Genomic DNA, 26,147 nt, shown 5'->3' with positions numbered 1-26,147 from the left:
CTATTTTACAGGGCGCTTCAACCTCTAGTGTTCATTTTTCTTCAAAGGTGAGTAGCTTACTTGGCATAGATCGATCCGATGCTAATGGCTAAACCAGATATCTACTGGTGGTTTTGTTCTCTAGGTGACTGCCTGGTACAAAGGTGTCCTTTGCTGGTTTTCGAATGGCCATTTTCCAACTACTCACCTATGTATGTGGGTGAGAGGCCACATTCTGAAAAATCTCCACCAGAGGTTGGTGGGCCTCGCACGCCAAATTGCTTGGAGATGTTAGTCTTGGGTACAATGAAACATTGGTCGCTATCTCTATGTAGCACATTCGACTGAGTGTGGCTGTTATCTTACCTGTCCTTTACATACACAATCTGAGAAAGCGAGTTTATGACCTTCACAATCAGTGCAAATCGATCTGGCTTTTGCTTCATAACTCAGTTGTTCTAACAAGGGAAGCTCTTTTCCAAGTATTCCGCAGTAGCTTGGGTCAGTTCTATTCTATTGGCCTGGTTCCTGCCTGTTGAACGGGGTAAGGGAGTTCTTCTCTAAAACATCGCACCAGTTGATCCTCATCATGGGCGCCTTCCTGCAAATTTGGAAATTTTTCCTGCATTATGTTTTCCCCTCTATTTCTGGTGTTCCTGAAAGTATCCATGTATACACTACATTACTGACACAGAACTGATATATTGTTAATCTGCTAGGTAAGACTCATTCAGTCCTAGATACTTCTGTGAGATTCTGCATCGTTTGCCCAGTTCCCCTTCCTCCCAGATCTGTTTTCGGTGCTGGCGGGCATGCACCAATTGCCCTCCTGCATGTCTGTTTGTATCTTTGGCCTGGCGTATCTCAACAAACACTCATTCGCCTCAGGCCTGTCTATCATCTGCCTAAACCATAATCCGTTTCTGTCCACAAGTGGTACGCCAGTGATTCAGTGGGAAGTACATTTATTGATTTTCAACATGTTGCATGCGCTGCTTTAACACTTTGCCAGACCCCTTCTATTGCCCTCTCATGTATTTAGACAGGGACTGAGCTGTGAACACGTAGGGTGCTCATTGCTGCCTCAACAGCAGCGAGGGCGCCACATATTTTTCCGCCCATGGCGCTATCCCGGCAAGGGCTGGACCTGCATCCAGGTGATTACAGGGGCCACCACTGAGTTTCTATCGATGCCTGACCGTGGGTCAAAAGGTGTTCAGAGCACATGAACATCCGATTCATGGCTTCTCTCTAGAACGCCCAAAGCAATGATCACATATGCCAGTTAAACTTGTGGTTCGCTGCAATTGTGTGGGTAGGGTGGGTGGCAATCTATGGAAAATTGAGTGTACATGGTCAAGCCACGTCCTTAAGTGTACGGGCCACGCCCTGTTTAGGAACCCCACCCTTACTTTTTGGTGGGACGGGAATACTATCTGCAAAGGAAGATAGATTTTGTGAACACAATATCCATTGTGTTGGCATGGCAACGAGGGATGTAGTCTGCAGGGTAAATCACAGTGGTCCGAAAACCATCTCAAAGCAGAGATTAGATGACATAAGAGTTATCAAGGTGGAAGTGTACATTCAGTGAAGAGTGTGTGCGCTGACAGACAGTAGGAGTGGGTATTAGCAGTAAAGAATTATGAGTAAGGTGAAAACAATGTACATGACAATGCGGAGATTAGATCGTAGTTCAGCTTTGAAGGATAATAGATAAAGATGAGCAAAACGGATAAGATTTCAGGACAGACAATGAATTGAACGAGAAAATCAGGGGATAGACTGATCCAGATGGCTGATCAGAAGGTGGTTTTTCTATAAACTCTCGTAAAGCGGCCGGGAAGGGGCCAGCCTTAATTGTTTGTTAAGCGTTTCGACCAAATCGGAGGTATTTTCAGAGAAGTTTAAGGGGTTCGTGGGAGTGCCTGTGTGTGTATTTTCATTTAACCGGGGGACATTTAGTGTGAGGTTCCCTCTTCTTCTCGGGTTCCTGACACTGCCAGCTGTCTTGGGAGTTGGCACGGCATGGGTTCACTTCAGCGTCACTCGTCCCCACCACAACATCACTCAGTGCCACCACAGCATCAATCTATGCAACCATTCAACAACTGGTTCAAATATGTTCTCTCAATGTTTCAAGCTTTATTACAAATGTCACAAAAAGATGTTACTATTTCACTTCTGTTCTTGGATTTTCGTCACAATAAAATACACTGAACATAATCTTCACAAAAGTTATTTACAAAAGTTTAAGCTATTGCCATTATAAATTACAGTAACATTTATTTAAGTATTAATTATAAAAAAATAAAAGCCATTGTTATTTGTAATTTCAATACATCTAAGTCACGTAAATACAACACATATTGCATTACAAATGCTATAGGTGTCACATTTGCGAAAGTTAAAACTATTGGCATTGTAAATGACACAGCTATTAATTTCGCTATTTTCATAACCAACACATTAATAAAAAATGTCATTTACAATACCACTAGCTCAAACTTTCCTAATGCGAGACCTATTGCATTGCAAATGCTTGTTTATTATGAGATGATGGAGTACATCCTCTTCAGATGTTTGAGTTTTGTGCCTGCACATCTAGTAGAGGAGCGGGGAGGTATACCTGGATAGCAATGTACAGTTGGTTCAGGGCTAGAAATAGCAGTCTGTTCAGCTTTGCGCATCTCGTATAGGGGCGCATTTTTGCCCGTGCACATCTAAATTGGGTACAAATTAGACCAGGAGACCTTAATGCTTGTCTGTAGCACAGTAGCTTTTTTGCATTGGGGTTATCCAAAGGACAATACGCATCCAATGCAGAGACAACAAAGATATGGAGTGATGCCTTGTGTGAGAAGTTGGCCTGATATGCAGTGTTCACTATTCTAGTGATCACTATGTATCATTCCAAACGACCCTTATTGATGATTGGTTGTAAGTCAACCTTCTAGACCAGCTATCCTAGTAGCATGGACAAGAGCAATCTTTAGGCTAAACTCTAGAGGGCGTGTTAAGCCAGCTGTTATACCATCACATATACCCTTGAACACCAAGTGAAAGGACACCACACAAGTTGTTATAAAAATAAAAGGATATTTATTTATAACAAGTCTACCCTGATCTCTTTATGAGTCAGGGAGCCAAGCACATAACAAAACTCTTAAGAAAATACTTTAAGTTGCACAATTTACACAAATGCCCGAGGGGCACGAAAAACCATATACTACAAAAGTGGAATTCGAAATACTAGCAGGTAAGTAACAAGATCCAGAGGCTTTAGGATCGCTAGGACTACACTACTGAACCTTCAGGGTAGGAGCAGGAGGCCTAGGGAGATCGGGTGCAGAGTGTGCACTCTCACACGGGATGCGGGACAGTCTATGGATGCTAGATTTCGTAAAGTTAGTGTTATCGGACGAATCCGACTAGTTAGGCTGAAAACGAAAAAGGATCTGGACACTTAGATAGTGAACCTACGTTGGAGCACCGAAATGCTCAAGTTGCCTAGCCCAGGGGCTGCGGCTGCATAGGGTTCAAAAGACGTCGGGAATCCTCGTTACAGTCTATGGAGCCTGAAAGAAGAAGTTGCTGGCAGGCGACCAGTGATGAAGTTCGATGTGATCCAAGCCTGGATCGATGATGGAGACGACCTGAAAGCAGAGGGGACTCAGTTCTTAATCACTAGCCAGTGATCAGATGGGCACCATGATGGCACCGGATGAAGTCACCTTGACCAGGTGAGTGGGCGACGCTGGGCTCTGCAGTCTCTGTCAAGTCAAGTCAAAAGATTTATATAGCGCACTACATACCCGGAGGGTCTCAAGGCGCTTGACGAGGGTGGGGAATTACTTGTCGAATATCCAAGTTTTTTAAGTTGCTTTCTGAATGCTAGGTGGTTCTGAGTGAGACGAAGGTGAGTGGGGAGTGAGTTCCAGGTTTTAGCTGCGAGGTAGGAGAAGGATCTACCTCCCATGGTGGTTTTGTTGATGCGAGGTACGGTAGCAAGGGCTTGGTTGGAGGATCGTAGCTGGCGGGAGGGGGTGTAGCAGGAAAGTCGTGTGTTGAGGCATTCGGGTCCAAGTTCGTAAAGTGCTTTGTGTGCGTGGGTTAGGAGGCGGAAAGTAATCCTCTTATTGACGGGAAGCCAGTGGAGGTTTTTCAGGTGACTAGAGATGTGGTCTTTACGCGGGATGTCTAGTATGAGTCTGGTTGATGCATTCTGGATGCGTTGGAGTTTTTTCTGAAGTTTTGCGGTGGTACCCGCGTAAAGGGTGTTTCCGTAGTCCAGGCGGCTTGTAACCAGTGCATGGGTGACCGTTTTTCTGGTTTCGGTGGGGATCCAGCGAAATGTTTTTTTGAGCATGCGAAGAATGTTGAAGCAAGATGATGAAACGGCGTTGACTTGTCTGTTCATAGAGAGTGAGGAGTCCAGGATGACGCCCAGGTTCCGTGCGTGGTCCGTCAGGATGGGTGCTTTTCCAAGGGCCTCTGGCCACCAAGAGTCATCCCAGGAGGAGGGGGAGGTACCTAAGATAAGGACTTCTGTTTTGTCTGAGTTCAGTTTCAGACGGCTGTGCTTCATCCACTCTGCTACTTCTTTCATTCCTTCATGTAGGTTGGTTTTGGCGGTGTTAGGGTCTTTGGTGAGTGAGAGGATCAGTTGAGTGTCGTCGGCGTAGGAGATGATGTTGAGGTTGTGTTGGCGTGCGATGGCCGCGAGGGGGCTCATGTATACGTTGAAGAGGGTGGGGCTAAGTGAGGATCCTTGTGGTACGCCGCAGATGACTTCAGTGGTCTCTGACTTGAATGGTGGGAGGAGGACTCTCTGGGTTCTTCCGGTGAGGAACGAGGTGATCCATTCCAGTGCTTTTCCTTGGATTCCGATGTTTCTGAGGCGCTGTAGAAGGGTGCTATGGCAGACTGTGTCGAAGGCTGCGGAGAGGTCGAGGAGGATGAGGGCTACTGTGTCTCCATGGTCCAGTAGAGTTCGAATGTCGTCTGTTGCTGCGATGAGGGCGGTCTCCGTGCTGTGTTTGGCTCGGAAGCCGGACTGTGAGGAGTCGAGGGATTTGTTGGTTTCGAGGAAGGCAGCGAGCTGGTTGTTGACAGCTTTCTCGATGACTTTGGCCGGGAATGGAAGGAGCGAGATGGGGCGGTAGTTTTTGAGTTCGGTGGGGTCCGCTGTGGGTTTTTTCAGAAGGGCGCTAAGTTCTGCGTGTTTCCAGCTTTCCGGGAAGGTGGCGGAGTTGAGGGAGCAGTTGATGACGCCTCGGAGGTGCGGTGCTATGATGGAGTCTGCTTTGTTGAAGATGTGGTGAGGGCAAGGGTCTGTGGGGGTTCCTGAGTGGATGGAGTTCATCAGGCGGATGGTGTTCTCAGTGGAGATTGGGTTCCAGTCATTAAGGATGTTCAAGGGGGGTGAAGGTCCTGCAGAAGGTTGGGTGGGTTGGTCTCCGGGTCGGTTGTCGAAGCTGTTGTGGATGTCTGCGATTTTGTTGTGGAAGAACAAAGCTAGGGAGTCGCAGAGGGCTTGAGGGGGTGATGTCGTTGGAGTTGGCTGAGGGGTTGGTAAATTCTTTGACGATGTTGAATAATTCCTTGCTGTTGTGGGCGTTGTTATCTAGTCGGTCTTTGAATGCGGCTTTCTTGGCAGACCGGATTAGTTGGTGGTGTATGCGGGTGGCGTTTATGAAGGCGTCCCTGGTGCTGGTGTTTGGGTCTTTTTTCCAGGCCTTCTCGAGGGAGCGACAGAGTTTCTTCGATTTCTTAAGATCATCGTTGAACCAGGAGGCGTTTATGCTGCCTAGTTTGATTTGACGTTTTTCAACGGTGCTAGGATGTCGGCGCTGTTGGATAGCCATTGGGTGAGGTTAGTGGCTGCTTGGTTGGGGTTTGAGGAGTGGGCAGGGGGGTTTTGAAGAAGCGATGAGGAGATCTGGTCGATGGTGATTTTCTTCCAGTTTCTTCACAGAGTAGGTTGAGGTTGAGGATGGTTGTGAGTTGTGGTCTTATTGTAGATAAAGTGTACGCAGCTGTGGTCCGTCCAATAGAGAGTTGTGGTGTGACTGAAGGAGACATGTTTGCTGGAGGTGAAGATAGGGTTGAGTGTGTGAACTGCGATGTGGGTGGGCGTAGTGACAAGTTGTTTGAGTCCGAGGTTGGTGAGATTGTCCAGAAGTGAGGTGGCGTTGCTGTCATTGCTCTTTTCCAGGTGAAAGTTGAGGTCTCCCAGTAGAATGTATTCCTCGGAGGGGAGGGCGTGTGGGGTGATTAAGTCAGTGATATTGTCGCTGAATTGTGCATGGGGTCCTGGTGGCCTGTAGAGGAGGGTGCCTCTGAGTGTGGTCTTGGGGTCGGTGTGGATCTGGAAGTGAAGGTGTTCGGCGTTGGCAAGGTTGACGTCTGAGCTGGTTGAGATGCGGATGGAGTTCTTATGGACGATAGCGATGCCTCCTCCTGTTTGGTCGGTGCGGTCCTTACGGATGATCTTGTATCCTTCCGGGATGGCAATGGTGATGTCTGGGGCTGAGGAGGCGTTCATCCATGTTTCAGTTAGGAAGGCGACGTCGGGAGAAATGGTGTCTAGCAAGTTCCAGAGGTCGATGGCGTGTCTGTGGACTGAGCGGGTGTTGAGCAGGATGCATTTTCGGTGGTTGGAGTCGGATATCTGTTTTGTGTTCGTGGATGAGGAGTTTTTCTTGGTGCAGTCGAACTTGCAGGAGTAGCATGTGAAGGGTCCATGGGTGTGTCCAGGAGCGGCTTGGGCGCAGTTGGGGAGTCGGCCGGGGTTAAGGGCTAGGAGGGTGGAGGCGTCGTATGTAATGCGGGAGGGGTGGGTGGTACGAGGGCCAGGGGGTCTGGCGCTGGGCGAGGTCAAGGCGCGGACGGGCGTAGACGGGCTTACCTTTGGCGCACCTTCGGAGCGCATGGGGCGCGACCGCTGCGCGTGAACGCTGTGCGCTAATACTCCTGTCATATATGGTGGTGAGGGGGGAGGGGCGAGGGCGGGTCAGCTGGGAAGGCGGGAGCGGGGTGGAGACTAGGGCAGGGCGACCACCAACAACAACAAAATGGCCAGCGGCCTTACAGGATCGATCAGCTGCACTGTAACAGCAGAAATCGAAGGTATCCACAGTGACACACAGCGCAATGCGGCAATGATAATGTGATGCCAGGCAGGCAGCAGTATGATTGGTCGAATATGGTCAGAGCAAGCAGCGGAGCTGCGCTAAATAATCAAATGAAAGCAGTGATACACAGCACAGCGCAATGCAGTAAAGTTAATGCAACGCCAAGCAACAATGCAGTAGCAGTCAGAGCAAGCAGGAGGCGTTAGCGGCGACCAGGATGGAGGTGCGAGCTGTCCCACGAAGGTGTCTGCTGTCGGCGATGCTGGACCCAGGATTAGGGCAACAAACCTTGGCAAAGACAAGCCCACGCGGTGGACTCAAAATGGCGTCTGGAGTGGACCAGGAGGGTCCGGGGTGCTCATCTGTTGGAGGGGAGCAAGGGCCAGTCTGGAGCAACCAGACCAGCGATGGAAGTGTCGTGGTTCGTCGTCGGGAGGAATAATCAACCTCTGGTGGAAAATTCCACTAGTTTACCAAGCGCACTCCTATATGTTTAAAGTATAACCAATGTGAACAATTGATAACCTATAATATTTCAATGTTATCACTTGAAGCGAAAATTCAAAGAAAGAAATTATTTTTCAAAACGTAGCTTTATATAATCTTTTACTTGTAAATCTTGTTCATTTCAACATATTCATTTTGAAATCAATACACAATTTGAAAATTAACAAGTAAATGTCATCACATTATAAATTTGTTGTAATAACTCTAATGTTGAAAAACTTTTTGATGAAGGTGAAGACATAGTTGAGAAATAGGCCCAATGCATTTCGGGGGGTTCCCTTCTTCAGGGGCACTGTAAGAATGAGACAACGTATCAATAATCCGTGTTAACATTTCATTTGTTTACAAAGAACTTCAACTAACATCTCATTAAATAATTTGCGAAGGCAGTTCATGAAAAACACAAACTAGATATATGTGTTCTGGCATCTATTTTGAACAGTTGATTACATGAGTGATATAAACATCGGACAATTGACCCAGGTCAAAAAATAGAAAGAGAAAAAAGGTAAAAACTAAACTAGAGAAAACTTCTCTACCGCTATCAATGTGTCTTGCGTTACAGTGTTAATTTACAAAATTCAGGGCGCAACAAGGGATAAACTCGATATTGATGGCAAGTGTGCCACCATACTGCGTATGTTGTAGGGGCAAAAATAGTAACGAAGGTACTCACATCTCAACTCCTCAATGTCATTTATCAGAATTCAAGTGCTCCAACATGTAAAGTTGATAAATCTCAATCTCTCAGCTGAGAACGAAAACGACAAGATATATATGTATCACAACCTAGACATCAATTTGTTCAGAAGCCTGATGGGGAATCTATTCCTCTAAGTGTTCACTTACTTGAGACTAAGTAGCTGTGACTGAAAGAAATAAGTCTAAGTGGAAAGACAATAATCACTCGTGCGTGAGCACCGAAGCCATCTGTGCTCGAGCACGTACCGGCACCTGCGGGGAATGCTTCTTGATATTTCACTATCTAAGATGCAAAAAAGCAAGGGTATATTAGAAAATTCCTGTCTTGCCAGCAAAATTGATATTCTCAAAAAATTCATGACTCAGTAAAGGACTGGAAAATTACTACACCACACGTATCGACAACAGCGTTCTTGAATACTGTTTGAACTTAACCAATACAATAACACATCTTAATTGCATGCATTAACACTAGCCACTGCCCAAAATAAACTGAGCCACCTTCTTATGCTACTAAGAGAATCTGATCTCCACATATCTCGGTGACCAATGGAACTGCTCTTCCCTCTTTGCACACTAAATCTGTCAAACTTAAACACTGGCACTGTATCGAGTGCTGTCACCCCCTTTATGTATATAAGCTCACCAAAGTTGCGTTATCCTCTCCATTAAGAATCTGGGCTTCTTAGTTACTATCTGCAAAGAAAGCAAGTCTACTAGTAAAATTCTAAGATTACACGCGCTCTATGCCTATACTAGCTCAACCAGACATAGACTCACCTCTAACTGTTCAAAATGACGCCGTTGTGCTTCCAAACTCTACCACGAACTAAACTTCTGACAGCATGTTGCGGTGTTATATACCCTCATTTGTTTGGTCGACAGTGAAACAGGACTGCTAGAGTTGTATACTCGTGACCTCCCACCTTGGAGCCATGGACAGAGTAATAGGACTAGAAAACATCATCCATCCCACCTAAGAGCCATGGACAGAGTAATAGGACTGGAAAACATCATCCATCTTGGAATGGTAAAACGTCGGCTAACTTGTGCCCATAGTGGTTAAATATACATTGCAGCGAAACTATTTGCTATGATATGTTGGTTCGCGGAAACAGTATGAGGAACAGAAATTTCTCATATCAAAGTGGTGAGCGTTTAAATCTCATTACGTTAACCCTAAACTGCAGCTCAGATCGTTTTTTGTTAGTTCCATAAGCTGAGAAGCTAGATCCAACAAGAAAGTTATGGTGAGAAATGAACAAAAAAAGAGAAAATAAGAGAAAATTCGCTAATTACAAGAATTGTAATTGCAAAGAAAAAGCTTGGTAACTATTGTTTGACCTGTGTAAGAGTCCGTTACAAAAAACTAAGTAAACATGCTAGGTATTGTACACACAGAACGAATAGCATTGCAAATATCATGTCAGTCATTGGCATAATTCAAGTATATTGCAGTTATAAAAAACACTGTAGTTCAATCCTGTCATTAAGACCACTCGGCACCATGGTCTGTAAATGTTTTGTCCACCAAGCTTCCCTTTGAGCTAATTGTATTGGGTGGTTTTTGTCTGGTTTCACTGTGACTATTTCTAAGATTGTAAACCTGAGCTGTGCGTTGGTGTGTTGGTGTTCTAACCAATGTGTGGCAAAGAAAGATTTAGTAGATTTCGTTCTGAATGTAGTTTTGTGCTCAGAAATGCGTACCTTGATTTTTCTTGAAGTTTTGCCTACATAAAGAAGACCACATGGGCATCTGATAGTATAAATGACGTTCATACTGTTAGTCTCCATTATATCTTAATGAAATGCTTTTCCCAGATTGTGGGTGGTGAATGACATTCCCTGTTATGACATTGTTACAATGAACACAATTGTAACACTTTCGCATTCCGTTAAATAATGGTTGATCTGCAGAAACTGTGGTGGTCAAAATTTCTTTTAGATTCTTGCTCCTTGTGTACGCAAATAAGGGCTCTTCATCATACAACCCCTTGAAATCCGGCTCTTGTTTCAGCAATTCCCATCTTGATTTAATGATATGTTGAATTGCTTGGGATTTGGATGAATATTTAGACACAAACACATGTCTATTACTTTTCTGTTTCAACTTAGTGGTGAGCAACTCCTCACGATGTTTAGCTTCAGTCTTATTCAAAGCAGTCTTCAAAACTTCCACAGGGTAGCCTCTTTGTTTGAATTTCTCTGTTTGTAGTTCTAGAGCTTCTTGTAGATCTGCTGGATTAGACATGATTCGCTTCACTCTTAGTAATTGTGAGTACGGAAGGTTGTTTTTCAATGACGGTGGGTGGAAACTTGAGTATAACAATAAATTGTTTCTGTCAGTGGGTTTTGTATACACTGATGTTTCTAATTTGTTGGCTCTGTGAGTTATCAAAACATCCAAGTAGTGAATCTGTTGTTGACTGATCTCATAGGTAAATTTGATTCTTTCATGCTTGTGGTTGAGTTCATTAATCAGCTCTTCTAATGAATCTTGGGAACTTTTCCATACAAGAAATATATCATCTATGAATCTGATATAAAAAGCCAGATTCTTAGCCCAGATCTCCTGCTTAAAGATATGTGTATCCTCGAACTGCGCCATAAAGGTATTGGCGTAAGCCGGTGCGCCAGAAAAACCCATTGAGGTTCCACTCACTTGGAGGAAGAATTTGTCTTGCCATGTCAGGTAACTATGCTGGAGGCAGAATATCAGTAGTTCCAAAATGAAAATTTTGTTAACTTCCAAGTCAGGTAGTTGTAACAGCGCCCATTCACTTGCTTCTACACCATCTTTCAAAGGGATAGATGTGTATAGTGAAGTCACATCTATTGTGCACATCAGCCAATCCTGATTGTAATTTTCTTGTACATCCCGAAACAGATTCAGAAAATGGGTAGTATCCTTCACATAACTGCGTCGTCGTCAGGAGGGCCACAAGCCAGCAGACAAGTATCCGGACAATGCGGTGAGCAGCAAAGAGCAGAAGGGCCCCACGCAGATCTCGTGGATGCTGGGGGGCTGGACTTCGGTGCTGGAGCTGCTCAGGGTTAGGGCTTCTCAAACCCCAAAGCACTCACTCGAGGATCCCTCGGCAGTCGTGCTGGATAAGCGTTGTGCAGTTTTGAAGATGGCCGATCCCTTCAGGTCTCGTCACACCCACGAATCTCAGCTGGGCTGATGATGTAGGTAGAGGTCAAAGGTGCCAGGGAATCCGGGTCTCGTCAAGCTGGGCTGTCTTGATCCGGAGGATGGACTTGCAGCAAACCGCATGCGCTTAGATGGTGCCCGCTGGTGCAGGGTGGCTACTCCTTAGCCACAAGGGAGAGTCTTCAGAAAAGTTCAAGAGTCCTTTTGTGGAAAGTAGTCCAGATTCAGAATTATCTAATTTGGGAAGGGGGCCCGCTCCTACCTTTATACTAAAGAAAGGGGCTGGCACGCGACTAGGTCCTGCCCATGGGTGGGACCAGGAAGGGGGGTGGTTACACCCCTCTCCCTTGTCCGGACTTTCCCCAGCTCAGGGGCTGGTGTGCCCCTGGAACTGGTTCAAGCCGGCATATGCACAGTGAGCACCGGGGTGCCACTTGCCGTCACTTTCCTCTCAGCCCTGCCTACCTGGGATACACAAAACCCTGTCTGGGATGGTGCTAGCACCGCCCCTGACAGGAAAACCTTTGTCCAAGCTCTCCTCGCTGGAAGGACTCCCAGCAGCAGGAGGTCAGACTTGTGTCTGTGGTGGCAGCATCCATTTTGTGATGCTGAGGCTCGAGTTAGCTTTAACCGGGGTTCACAGTTACATACATGTCGTGTCCCTCTAGAAGGGTGGAATGCTAACCCCGTCGCCAGAATTGGCGAGGGGTTAGTATTCCAATTCGTATGACACCTTACTCGACATGTTTTGATAAAGCGATACCAAAGTTGGCAAATAACCGCGAGGATTATAATGCACTTAAGAGTATATGGTACGCGTTATCATGGAACAGCTATTAGGACTTGGTTCCGCAAGCTGCAAACGGGCTCAGCTCATGCCAGAGCACCATCTCACATGATTCCAAGCACTCTGCCTTCAGGATTGTTAAGGCCTGCCATAGGAGTGACTGATAGGAATACATGTGTCCATTTTAGGGTTAGATATAGGTATACTATATCTAAAGCAAAGGGTGATTACACCACCTTGCCCCAGCTGTCGTGCAGCCAGTTGTGTCAGATTTGGATGGCCAGCCAGGGGTGGCATAATACATGCTGCAGCCCCTGGTAGGCCATGGGAACACCTATGCCCTGGGTACCTAAGGTACACTGTACAGAGACTGATAAGGTGACTCCGTATCCAATTGGGTATGCACCTAGGGTACATGGAATCCATTTTACAGAGAGAGCAGTAGGCCTGGGGCTCTGAATAGCAGGGTCCCAGGTCAACTAAGTTAAAAAACCAGCAAAACACCAGGCAAAAAGTTGGGGGCAACCATAGTCAGATATCCACCTTCCTACACCTTGTATCATGCAGGGGTCTCTGTAAACCAATGAGCATATGATACAAGATCCACAGCAGAAATGTTTGTGTCACTCTGAAACAGTGACTTCCATGCAGCTATTGATTAGAGCTCTTCTAACCTAGAGACCACTGTATCAACACATGGGAAAATGTGTTCCATAAATATATGGCTCATTGTTCATATACACTGAAGAGAGCCACTTAAACCTCTGGATCAGTGCTGAGTGTCTTAGAACATGAAGTAGAAAATATAGTCCAATGTTGATCTAAAGGGCCACAATAGAAACCTACTAATTGATTTCCATTGATTATTCTATTGAATGTATCGTAAATAGATGCCCATCAACTAGGATAATCCTATAACAGATGGCCCCAATGTCAGTCCACCACAAGATTAGCAAAATAAACCAGCTTATTTTATGTTTGCAGAAGTAAAGAGGTAAATGAGGCAGGAGGGACTTGTGGACCAATGGCAACCTTCTAACTGCATGGAACGTCAAATGCATGTCCCTGCGCTCTCCTAGACTGCAAAATCTTGCAGTTGGATAATTAAGTAAAGAGAAAAACCATAGGACCAAAGCTATACAACTGACAAACATTTACTTTGGCTTGCATTTTAATCTGTGACTTCAAGGTACGTCTAGTGATGTACCAGTGTTCAAGTGCAATTTACTTTTCTTAGAAAAATAGCTTACATCAGTAATTGGGTGCAATGCACCTTGACTACATGATCGCTTGTGCCCCCAGTAATTCACTTAGTAAAAAGGGAAGGCATCTCTTCTCCATATCAGGACTTTTTTAATGGAATAAATGCACTTGAGAAACACATGCTATCAAATTCTTTCAATTTATATCTGGTACATAGTTGCCAATCAGGCCAATGTGCAGTAAGAAAGTACTGAATTTTGAGTGGCTCTGAGTACGTAAAATCTATAAAAATTGTTCACATCCAGACACTCACATTTCAATAGATCTTGCTTGAAATACACAGGTCAGAGTTCTAATAAACATCTTAAGTGTTCTAATTCTGTATGATTAATAGAACAAAAAAGGGAGGGACCTTAAAAGGTGTAAAATTCACAGCATTTCTGTTAGAAGAATGCTTCAGGAAGTTTTACATACTGCTTGTTGAATATAAATGTTCCCCCATGTAAATGTAGCAGTTATACCGTTTCTAAGCGCTCCAATTTTAGCAGATACAAAAATTGAGGCAAAGGGAGATGGCGTATAGGATCATACAGTTTCATCAATTGAGGGAGAAGAAACTACTGCTCAGAGGATCTGGTTCCTAAAGCAGTAAGTAAGCCACTAGATCACAGCTGTGGTATTGTAAAGTAAACTTGCTGTGGTGGACAATCTGCCTGCATAGCAGATTTACATGGAGCTGCTAGAGGGCTCTGATCTCTCTTCATGTCAGTAACCTTGTATATTGTTAGACAGCTTTGTGATTTCATAGAAAAACAATTTATTGGAATACTATTACTGAGAAACCATTTCATCTAAACTGTTTTAGGGAAATTTTCAGAATGAATGGCACGTACCTTTTATTGTAGTAACCAATTCGTAGATGCTTGTTTATTATTTGTAAAAGCAATCATTGCAGGTTTTAATTTCAGAATTTTTTATGTCGGAGATATTTATTTCAGTGCCTTACTTCAAGGGACATTATTTCATATTTATATCATCTACATTGTCTGACAATTACTTCAGATGCTTTTAATTCTCTGACCCATCACCACCAGTAAAAAAACATCCATCGCTGACCCCTAAAACCCTCTCACCGCACCGAAACACTCAGCCCTGACGCCTAAAAGCACTGTCTAGCCTAAAAGCCCTTGCTGCGCCGCAAATCACCCATTCCTGAACCCTAAAACCCCTTTCTACCCTAAACTCCACCCATCCCATACCCCTTAAAACACCATAGCACACCAAACTCCACCCTTCCTTGAACTCTAAAAAAAACCCTCACTCCCCTTGAACACCAGCCATCCCTGACCTATAAGACCTGATTACCCTAAACTACTACTCTCTGAAAACTCCTTTCTAATCTAAACTCCACCCATCCCTGAATCCTTCAAACCCCTCACCACTCTAAACGCCACCCCATCCTGAATCCTAAAAGGTCTTCCCCAGCCCCTACCCATAATTGAACCTTAAAAACCCTCACCAGTTCAAAACTCCGCCCATCCATGAACCCTAAAACCTCTCGACAACCATACACACCACCCGTCCCTGAAACCTCGCACCTAAACACTATTCATCCATGAACCCTAAAAGTTCCTCACCACCCCTGCACTCCACCCATATCTGAACCCTAACACCATTCCATGCCCTAAAGCCAATTATTCCTGCCCTCTAAGAACCCCCTCATCATGGTCTATCCCGAGCCCAAAAACCCCACAATAGTCCCAGACTCCACACAAGTTTCGGCTCACAATACCATCTTCTATCTAGAAACGGGTACCATTAGACCATGCAGTTTGCTACTCCACTTCAGTGTTGAACTCCAGCCTATAGCAGGGGAACTAATCAGCAAGAAGTACATCCTGTTGTACGTGTTATTCAGCTTCATTGAAAGTGACTTCGCAAAATTCCATCGGTAATTGTAATAGCGGACATCCTGTAATACCCACCAACTATGTGTATCGGACCCAGATAGCCTTCAGCCAATCAAGTGTTCTTCCTGGGGCTTATGCATAGGATGTGTGGTAGGAACAGGTAACCCATCTTACTAGAGGTTGGAAGCGGAGGTCACGACCGTGAATGCATTACTTTGTTCATGGCGTCCCTACTTCCATGAAACTGATGGACGGTGGACAACAAAAACCTTTCTATTCTTATGAAGAGAATACAAATGCAAAGTCAAAATCCTATGATGTGATTTACTGTGGGTATGACAGGACCTAGTGAGTCATGCACAGAAGAGGAGACAGAACTCTTCACTGATGCCACTAACTAAGAGAAGCACCCTCAATCTTGTGATTAGGTTGTGGTTCTAGGGAGGGCTGTCCATCTAGGGCCTGACATTGTATTGTCCTATTCTCTGCTAACTGAGGAGTCCTACATACGTATCCGGTCTGTCCCATCAATACTCGCACATTCCCATTCACATAACAAAAAACCTAGCATTAAAACAGCTATAATAATTTGCAATAGTATTAGCTAAGAATGTTAGTGACGTTTTCAGGGCATACACAAGGGTACTTTATGCCTTAATAGTGCCTATTATCACAACCCAGCCGTAGCAGATTAATTTATGCCAAAGAAAATGAGCATAAATCAAGACTTGATGAAGTGAATATGCACATTCTTATTGAAGCTATGCCCTTTCTGTGATCTGACCTTCTGAAAACATACCCACGGTTGTCTGTTTTAAGACCTAGTGTTAGCGCAACTTCTATTTTGCTTGTTCTAAAATTGTCAGCTAGCTCTCTTCATTCATTGATCTGTTGTTGTCATATACATTTTTCCTACGCCCAATAAAGCATTGGGCAGTGAGTCAGCCCACTTTAACCATTGGCTAACTTTACTGTGAGTGACTGCATTTTGCCATTTCAGAAGAATATTAACACAAAGTAGGTCCCTTAATTACTAGGAACAACTATGCCATGTGTGCTTTTTGAGACCACAAATATTTTTGCTTTCAGCCATTTCTTTCTTTAAGATTGATCAGGGTTCAGACGGCTTTCCTGACCATAACGTTTTTTTGCAAAAACCAAACCAGCATTGACAACGCTCAAAGGTTTGCAGCCAACACCAGAGCTACTGACTTTTACAATGCTTGTTGACATTGTTCCTTCCAACAACAGACATTCAAGGGCATTGCTCTATCCATAAATATCTGGTACCTGAGATTGTTTGGCCAATGGTGGACTTCTGTGGAACCTTGAGTAATTCCATAAGGTTTCGCCGCCTGATAACATTTAGGACAAACTTCTGACACCAGGGACCTCTAGTAATGTTCTGTGCATTGCAGTCTGCTTCAGAATAGGATTTATATTTCATGCAAGGGACCTCTAGTGATGACTCGTGGTACTTCACCGTCCTTGGGAAGAGTTGTTCCTGACAGCAGGGACCTCTAGTAATAACCTTTGTACGGCATCCTGATTACAGCAAGGACATCCATTTATTCCAGGGAGCATTTGCATCAGGAAAGTGCCTAGTGCATCTTTTCAAACCTCTGAGGTCATGTAAATGGCAATATTTGGCTGAGCACGTTTTAGTGTTTTCCTTCTATATGGCAACTAATGTTTTTGGTAGGTGGGGTGTAAAAACAGCATTATTGGTACTGAGCATGCCATAGGAACCAGCATTAGCAAAGCCAATGGGTCTGGCTTGCGTTTTCAAGCCAGATGTGTTGGCTTTGGCAGTGTTGTTTAAAGGCTGCACTCTTTAAATGGCTTGACAGCGAATGCGTATCCTCATACTTGATATGGTTGAGAGACTATATAAAATGTAAACTTCACACATCTTTTATGGTAAGATTATGAGAAGGCACCAGTCATGGTTTAGACAGAACGAGTAGGTGACCTGAACAGTGGCCCTAGGTGTCAATGATGTTAACGCTTGTGCTAATCAAGTAATGATTTGAGAGAAAGATCTACAAATTCCCTGCATTTAGTAGGGACATGCAATATGAAAATTGATTTATGCCTTTTTACTCGGAGTCTGCCCTTTTACTTGGAGTGCCTTGTGCACATTTAAAGTTTGATAAGTATAATAGCTCACTTTTGTTTTGTATGTTTGCAGGAGAGAAGTGACTTACTTCGCAAGTGGTTTGATCTCATGATACAAAACAAAGAGGATCTCGCTAAGATCATAACTGCAGAAAATGTAAGAATTATTTTGATTGCCTACTAGCATGCAAAAGACAACTCTGTTTTTGAGGTTCCGTGCTTCAGATATTTTCTCATGTTTCAAATAAATGTGTTAAGGTAGTCATGCCCTTGGATGTGGTCTTTTGTTTCCGTGTTCCTTCTCCCAAGCTACAGGATGACCTCCTGGAACTGACTTAGTCCATTGAAGGTATTCTCCAATAAATCTTCCTGTTCCATTGAAGAGTGGCTCTATAGGGGTCATGCCTGGGAAATGAGACTGCACACATTTTTTTTGTTTGTTTTAAAACTCAGATCTGTTTATTGAATTTTACCAAGGGGCACAGTATTATTACACACATTGTTAGATACCAACGGAAGTGTGCATGGCAGTGTGTGACGTGGCTCAGCCCTGAACATATTTACCCATTGACTCATCATAAATGGGTAAGACCTTATGTATGTTATAGCTGCAGCGAAGATGTTACATTCTCCAACAAGAAACATAAATATTAATATCTTTAACAAGCCAATGGTGAAGAGAGGGAGACCCATGAACCTCGAAAGAAGAATAAAATGAGGCTCTCTGGTAGTACTCGGAGGGGGAGAGAACTAGGGGAGCCCACTCAAGGAGTGAGGTTGGGGCGAGACGGGACTTACTCTAACGCGAAGCCTAGGCCACCATAGTGAAAGTTGCGTGAGACGCGGTGCTCCAATGTTAGTCAAAAAGCTTTAAGGCACGTAGATTAGGTGGGAAGAAGCCTAGGAATTCCAGCCTTTACGCCTAATCAGTGAGGGGGCGCGAAGTCGCATAGAACTTTTTTTTGTGAGTGTTGGTGCATTGCCTGGATATGCTAGAGTCTGTTGAACCACAGCGATCTAGAGACAAGAAAATGGGAATCCAAGCATAAGGTGCCAGCACTAGTCTTAAAGTCCCTATCAATTTTAGTGAAGAAAAAGGTGCAAACAACGGGCTGGAAGCACAATTCCCTATACTCCCTCAAATTAAAGGCTGATTCAAAGAACCTAACCTTCAACAATTTAACAACACATTTTAGCTCAGCACACTTTAAACACAACTTATAACAATCTTGGAAAATGGTTCAGAAAGGATCTAGTTCCACGAGCAAGTCTATGTTCAGTTTCAGTTTATTCTTTATTATTCATTCTTTAAAAACTTTTGAAAGCATCACTTTTGGAACCGCCAACGCGTTTTGTCCCATCTAGGGACTTCTTCAGGGCTTGAAAAGTGAATATAGGCTATTCTGGTTGATAATTTCTTATTAGTTCACAACTGGTTATTATTAGATCTCAGAGAAAGGAGTGTTCTATTTGGTAACCCTTTAATTATTCGCAACTGATGATTATAGGATCTCTCTTTAGAGCGTTTCTCCATGTATTAGGCATAATATTTAGTAGATGGAAAGTCTGTTTTACGAAGCAGTGCCCCGGATATAATAGTTCGGGTCCTGCAAAGAAAATCCTCAGTCGTCTCCGCTCCACAGGGTTCACCACGATACATACATGGAGGTTTGACTTGGTGAGGGAGAGGATCAGCTGGGTGTTGTCGACGTATGAGATGATGTTGAGGTGGTGTGCTCGGACTATGGTAGCGAGCGGTGCTATGTAGATGTTAAAAAGGGTCGGGCTGAGGGATGATCCTTGAGGTACTCCGCAGGTGATTGTGGTGACTTCTGACCTGAAGGGGGCGGGGGGAGGCAGACTTTCTGCGTTCTGCCGGTGAGGAAGGAGGTGATCTAGTCCAGGGCTTTGTCTTGGATCCCTGCGTCATAGAGGCGTGTGCCCAGGGTGTTGTGGCAGACGGTGTCTAAGGCAGCCGAGAGGTCCAGGAGGATGAGGGCCGCAGTTTCGCCGTTGTCCAGTATTGCATTGTAATTGAATTTATATAGCGCTTACTACCCGTGACGAGGCGTTAGCGCTTTTTCGGCGAGTAGCACGCTACTCCGGGACCCATAGAGGATTAGTGTTGAATTAGTATAGTGAAACATGCAAGTACATTTTAAGTGGTGGATAGGTTAGTCAGTTATTTGGATTTGGCATGATCGCAGAAGGATAGAGGAGGACAAAGGTTTCTATTTATATAGCGCTTGTTGACACACGCTATTCAGGAAGCCTATAAAGGATTAGTGGTGAATTAATATGGTGAAATATGAAGCAATTTCAATGGTGGATATTAGTTAGTTACTTGGAGGGAGAAGGATAGCAGCGGGATAAAAGGGGAAGAAAGATTTGCATTCATATAGCACTTGTTACCCCTGATGGGTGTTGAAGCGCTTTTTTGGCGAGTAGCACGCCACTCCGGAACCCATAAAGGATTAGTGTTGAAAATTAGTATAGTATAAATATGAAATAATTCGAGTAGTGGATATGTTCAGTTATTTGGGTAGTATATTAGTATAGTTGAATATGGAATTTGAGAAGTGAACATGTCTGTTAATTTTGGTTGAAAAGATAGAGGAGGGATAAAAGAGTGAATGTTTTTTTTTATAAGTGGTTTTTTTGAGGTCTTAGCAGTAGGAGGAGGCTTTTGGATGAGTAAAAAGGAGTTTTGGAGGGGAGGAGTCAGAGGGAAGAGTTTAGAAAGGTTTGTTTTAGGGGATCGGTATAGTAAAAAGAGGTGTCAGATGATGCAAGGAGGGCTGGAGTAGGAGAGAGTCTAGAAAGGATTATTTTGGCGATCATAGTAGTGATATGGGGTTTGGGATAAATGAGAGAGTGGATGTAGATGATGTATTGATAATGTATAGGATGAGAGATAGGGTAGTTCATTGGAAGGAGTAGTAGAAAGAAGTTTGAGATGAGTCAGAAGGTTGGGCTAGAAGATATAATGAGCGAAGTATAGGCTGAGAAATAGGTTAGTGCATTGGAAATGCTAAATTAGAAGAATGTGATAAATATATAGATCCATAAGTACATTAAAAATATATAGACACATAAAGGAGGTAAGTATACGTAGATTAAAGATATTGATAGAGGCACAGGATTAGAAATGGGGTAGTGCATTGGATATGCTTTTTCAGGAGAAAAGTAACAAACACAGATCCAAGTACATGGAAGGTACATAGTGGCACAATTGAAGTTTGTACATGTAGACCATTACAACAAAATTATTTTACATGTTTATACAAAGTAATACACAAATATAGGTACATATCTATAGTGAAAATAAATGCTTATATACAGAGGGATATGCTGTAAATTTCTGTTTGCGTATGGTGCTTATGTGGAGAAGAGCCAAATCTTGAGTAGTTTTCTGAAGATAAGGTGGTTGATCTTATGTTGGGGTAAAGAGTTCCATAGTTTGGCTGCATGAACAGAGAAGGATGTGCCAGCCATGTTTTTTTTCTTGTATGGTGGGATTTTGAGGCGAGATGGTCCTTTAGAGTGGAGGTTCCTTTGTTGAATGTGTTTGGTGATTTTATTCCTGATGAAGAGTGGTCCTATTCCATGTATTGCTTTGTGGGTGATACAAAGCAGCTTGAACGTGGATCTTCTGGCAACCAGTAACCAATGCAGGGCTTTCAAGGCAGGGGAGATGCTGTCTTGCTGTTTGATATGCAAACGTCGTCTGGCAGCCGAGTTCTGAATCCGTTTTAGTCTTTTCATGGTTGTTAAAGGTGATCAGTGGCAGAGGCTATTGGCGTAATAGAGTTTGGACAGAACAAGGGAGAGGTGAGCTTGGACCTTGTGTGGAAATCCCAAATGAGGGAAAATTAGTCGCAACGTTTTTATAGTAGGAAAGCTTGATCTTGCTAATTTATCCACTTGGGCATTCATCGACGGCTTGGAGTCCATGGTCATTCCGAGGTTTCTTACTTCCTTCAATACTTTAGGCCGTGATCACAGTTAATCAGGCCATGCGGCAAGCGGGTTGTAATGTTTCCAATCGCCACACGTGAGTATTTCAGTTTTTGAAGCATTCAATTTGAGATTGCTCCAAGTCATCCACTGATCCACGGCTCTGAGACAGCTGAAAATTGGTGATTTTCCAATGTCTTTGGGGCAATCCAGTTGAAGGAGTATTTGCGTGTCATCTGCAAAGCTATAGCACGAGGTGAAATTTATTGATCAGTACTGGTAATGACTTCATGTAGATGTTGAAAAGCATGGGCGAGATGATAGAACCTTGAGGGACCCCTGCTTTTGTGGAGTACGGTTTGGACGAGAAAGGTGGGGTATGGATGACATTAGTTCTGTTTCGAAGGTTGGGCGTGATCCAGTCTAGAGCAGTTCCGTCTATGCCGGCTTCATAAAGTCTTTTGTTTCAGAGTGTCATGGTCAACCGTGTCAAAGGCAGCTGAGAGGTCCAAGAGAAGTAGCGCAGCAACCCCCTTGTGGTAAACTGTATTCTTTAGGTCATTCCAGATGGCATGGAGGGCAGATTCACTGCCTCTTCCCAGACAGGATCCTGTTTGGAAGTCTGAAAGTATGTCATTCTCTTCAATGAATTGGGACATCTGGGTGAACACTGCTCTTTCTATCGGTTTGCACAGGAAAGGTCCATTTGTAATGGGTCTGTAGTTGTCAGGGTTCAGCGGGTCCAAGTTTGTTTTCTTCAGTAAAGGGCGTATGTTTGACTTTTGAGTTCTTCTGGAAATATTCCAGTAGTTAAGGAATCGTTGATTCTTCTTACTGGAGTGGCAGCAGAGGTTGTTAACATAATTGTCTTGAAAGTTTGTGGCGGACCGGGGTCAGAAGGGCTGCCGGCAGGCCCGCTTGCTTTGACCAGGTCCATAAATTCATTATGTGAGATTTGTTGGAAGGAACGGTGAGGCTTGATTAGAGCATTCTTGGATTGTTGTTTTGTACAAGGGTTAGTGCTGGTGCTGGTGTTTTGTTTCTGTTTTAAGTAAGAGTCCAACGTGTCTGCTTTATCCGTGTAATGATTTGCCAGTTTGTCTGTGAAATCTGGAGTTAACAGGATGAGTTCCTTCTAGGCAATTTTGTTTGCGAAATTCATTGAGTATTTTATAGAATTCTTTATTTGCACATTTAGCATTTTGAATTCTGCCTGAATAGTACCTTTTCTTAGGCTTTTTGATAGCCGACTTGTATAATCTGTTAATTTTCTGTAGCGCAAGTTTGTCTTGTTTGGTGTTTGTTTTGAACCAGTGTTTCTCAAGTCTTTTGCAGGTGTGCTTGAAGTTTTGGAGGTCAGCGTTGAACCAGATGGCTCTTGTGTCTGTGCGCCTGTTGGAGGGTTTCCTTAACGGGGCGAGGGTGTTGGTGCAATCGTCAATCCATTGTCTGAAGTTGTTGGCTGCTGCGTCTGAATCGGAGGGCCCGGTGGGGGGAATGGTCTCGGGCGAGAGTGGTGGTGAGCTGGTCTTCGGATACTTATTTCCAGCTGCGGTGTGGGATATGTTGTGGTTGGTTGTGTGTGCTGTGTTTCTCGAGGGAGAAGTAGATGCAGTGGTGGTCGGTCCAGTGGAGTTCAGTGGTGTGACTGAAGGTGACGTGGTCGCTGGCGGAGAAGATGGGGTCAAGCATGTAGCCGGCGGAGGGAGGGAGTGGGTGTTGTAACTAGTTGTTTGCGTCCGAGGTCGTCGATCTATGTTGTGGAGTTGCTTTCATTGGCGTTCTCGAGGTGGAAGTTCAGGTCTCCAAGGAGGATGTAGTCTGTGGAGATGAGGTCAGCGATGGATTCACTGAACTGTGGTCGGGGTCCCGGAGGCCTGTAGATGACCTGTTGCAGACTGACGTTGCTCTGGGGATTTTGTTGATGTCTGGATCTAATAACGTGACACTTCCACAGTCCATGGAAAGACGGGCACATGTGGATTCTGGGTCAAAGGCAGATGTTTCTGCATAATTTGAAGGAAATATGGTAGCCGCCGTTGTCAAAGATGGCAGCCTCCATGTTGTACGATGGTGATCTCCATTACCTAGGATAGATTCGGGGACCGATGTAAACCAGCTGGACAGGTTAACTAAAATGGAGACTATAGCTAAAATGGAACATGTCATGTATGTGTGTTAGAACACACAAACTAAGAGAGAGAATACTAAATGCAATTGACTTAAATAATAGAATTATGAAGGGAAAAGAGTCAATAGATTTGACATTCCTGGAATAATTCCTTCGCTAAATAGTCACTAAATTTTCACTGAATGTGTTTTTGATTGATCCTGCTGATCACACATATTTATTATATATGTACATAATAAAAGCACATGCCATAAACATGCATTTGGTAAAATATCAATTCATAATTCTTTTTACGTATTCAATAACGTGTCTTCAAAACTGAAGGGTCTCTGTGCTGGGTGACATAATCCTTACAACACCGTAGCACAAGTTTTACCTGCTGTTCCGGGCGACCTTCAGGCGTCTATTGCTCTGCTATTCAGGACTGCCTTGATGCGTTACTCAGGACGTTTGCTCTGGATTGGGCATGACCAACTGCTTATAAAGCTCTATGAAAACAAGTGTGTCCCTGGATGATGTCTACGGGCTTCACTGGGGATGCCAAGGCATGCTTAACGGACATACTGTTTGACAGCTCTCGCCTTTTTGGCGAGAAAGCAGACTGCTTTAGAACGCTACTAGGGGAGCAGAGACACAACCGGGTCCTTCGGCCTTTCTGCTCCCACCAGCAATTTCTCACGCTCCGTGGGTGTTCGAAAGGTTTTTCATTCTGTAAGAAGATTCCTCCAACCCAGCAGGTCTTTCAGCCCTTTCATGGCCAGAGCCATGATTCCCAGAGGCAACATTCAGGAAAGCTGGTACAACGTGCAGTTCAACCGCCAAACCACTCTAGTGTATCCATGCCGGCACACCGCTTCCTTGTCAGACTCAGGATCTGATATTCCTCCCAGGGTGTCAAGCCATTACTTCAGACAAGTGGGTCCTCCAAATTATTTTCTACTCTGCTGCACCTTCCACTACTATCAGGGCAATGGTTGAAGGACTGGTTGTAGCAAGTTTAAAGACCCTCCAGTGCTCGGCGAGAGCCATTTTAACTGGTTATAATGGTGATCATTCAGAAAACCTTCAGTTCTGGAGCATGAGCTGTTATGTCCACAACAGCAAACACAGATAGAAGTTTAGTTTTTCTTTTGTGCAACATGTCTAGGGGTAACTCTAGGACAAGGGAAGGTAACAAGTGGGCCCATGCTATTGGGGCTCCCTGCAGTCCACACTGGCGCCCCCACCAAACCTTCCTAGGCCATGGGGAGGATGATGGAATCGCCTAGGCGGGGGTTCACTGTGTATACGAACAAGAGACTGGCCCTCACCTATCGCCTTGCAGCGCCGCTCTCCCTTTTCACTCATGATGCAGTTCTTGCTTCTGTTGCTAGGACCCCTCTGCTTCTCGGAGTAGTTCAACCACCAGGCAGCTAAGACTATGCTTCTCCATTGGAAAGACTTCTCTTGCAGGTAAACTTCCAGCACCCCCCTCCCAACAGGCAAGGCAGACTCCTTTTAAATGTAGACACACTTTTTAGTATGTGTGTGTTGTGAAAAATGGACAATTGCCACCATTAAACTATATTGAGAGGAGATCCATATACATGTATGTGTTCTGATAAGATCGGTTAGTAACTTAATTCATCTACTTCGGAGAATTTTGTCCAAGCCAAAGGTCGGCTGGTTGGGGGTGGGGGTGGGGGTGTTGGGGTTTCCGCTCAGTACTCCTCCTTCTAAGATCCATAAAATCAATAAAGTTGAATTATGTTAAAAACACCTTTGGTCAATATTTGGAGGATAATAAGTTTGTGTATTGAGTAATTTGAGAACAGATTGTTCAGTTTTGTACGAATTGTAGTATCCCTTCTATTTCATTGCAAATATGGTGATCGAAGTAATACCATTTATGTTTTTCAACACTAGGGGAAGCCTTTGAAAGAAGCCCTGGGTGAGATCATGTACTCTGCGTCCTTCCTGGAATGGTTCTCCGAAGAAGCCCGTCGCATCTATGGAGACATAATTTCCGTCCCTAATAAAGACAGACGTGTCCTGGTTCTGAAACAACCCCTTGGTGTGGCAACTATTATCACTCCAGTAAGTGTCAGAAGGAGTACCATTGAAGTGGAAACAGAGTTGCGCTTGCTTTGTTGAACCATTCATTTGGGCTGTCCCAACATTGCTCAATCGAGGTTATTTGATGAGGTCCTGTAGAATTTTTCATAACTGATAACTCGGGAGAGCACTGGGCAAGCCGAGACGTCTTGCAAGGTACGGTTTTGAAAAAAGAGCTGACGTTTCATTAGCTTGTGCAGTTCTTTCCTACTAAAGGCTTTTACAATTCTCGTACAGTTTCACCTGCATGAAAGTAAAAAATAAAAAAATCCCTCTTCACAGATTAGTAAAGAAATGCGATGGCAAGACGTCTTAATATTTACAAATATTTTTGTATCGTGCCACAGTACATGAAAGTTACTGTTACCAACTCTTGCCAGTTTTAGGTGCTCAGCCATTTTTTGTGAATAAAGCGCTCTGACCAAGGGCTCTGGATTTTGGAAACTCTTCAGGGCAAGGCTTGATATGT

At 44.2% G+C, this 26,147-nt stretch overlaps 1 protein-coding gene across 1 annotated transcript in view; it reads left to right on the top strand.

The window, feature by feature from the left end:
- ALDH5A1 (aldehyde dehydrogenase 5 family member A1) overlaps nucleotides 1-26,147 on the top strand; it is a 105,297-nt gene that overhangs the window by 17,669 nt on the left and 61,481 nt on the right. The window contains exons 2-3 of the mRNA XM_086965139.1: nucleotides 17,570-17,653; nucleotides 25,490-25,660. Coding sequence (XP_086821265.1) covers nucleotides 17,570-17,653; nucleotides 25,490-25,660 — 255 coding nt within the window. The remainder of the gene's footprint in view (nucleotides 1-17,569; nucleotides 17,654-25,489; nucleotides 25,661-26,147) is intronic.

This window comes from Lissotriton vulgaris, chromosome 4_1 (genome assembly GCF_964263255.1).
Source record: "Lissotriton vulgaris chromosome 4_1, aLisVul1.2, whole genome shotgun sequence".
Taxonomy (NCBI): Eukaryota; Metazoa; Chordata; class Amphibia; order Caudata; family Salamandridae; genus Lissotriton; species Lissotriton vulgaris.
Note: the sequence above shows the minus strand (reverse complement) of the source record. Positions and strands in the feature narration are given on the sequence as shown.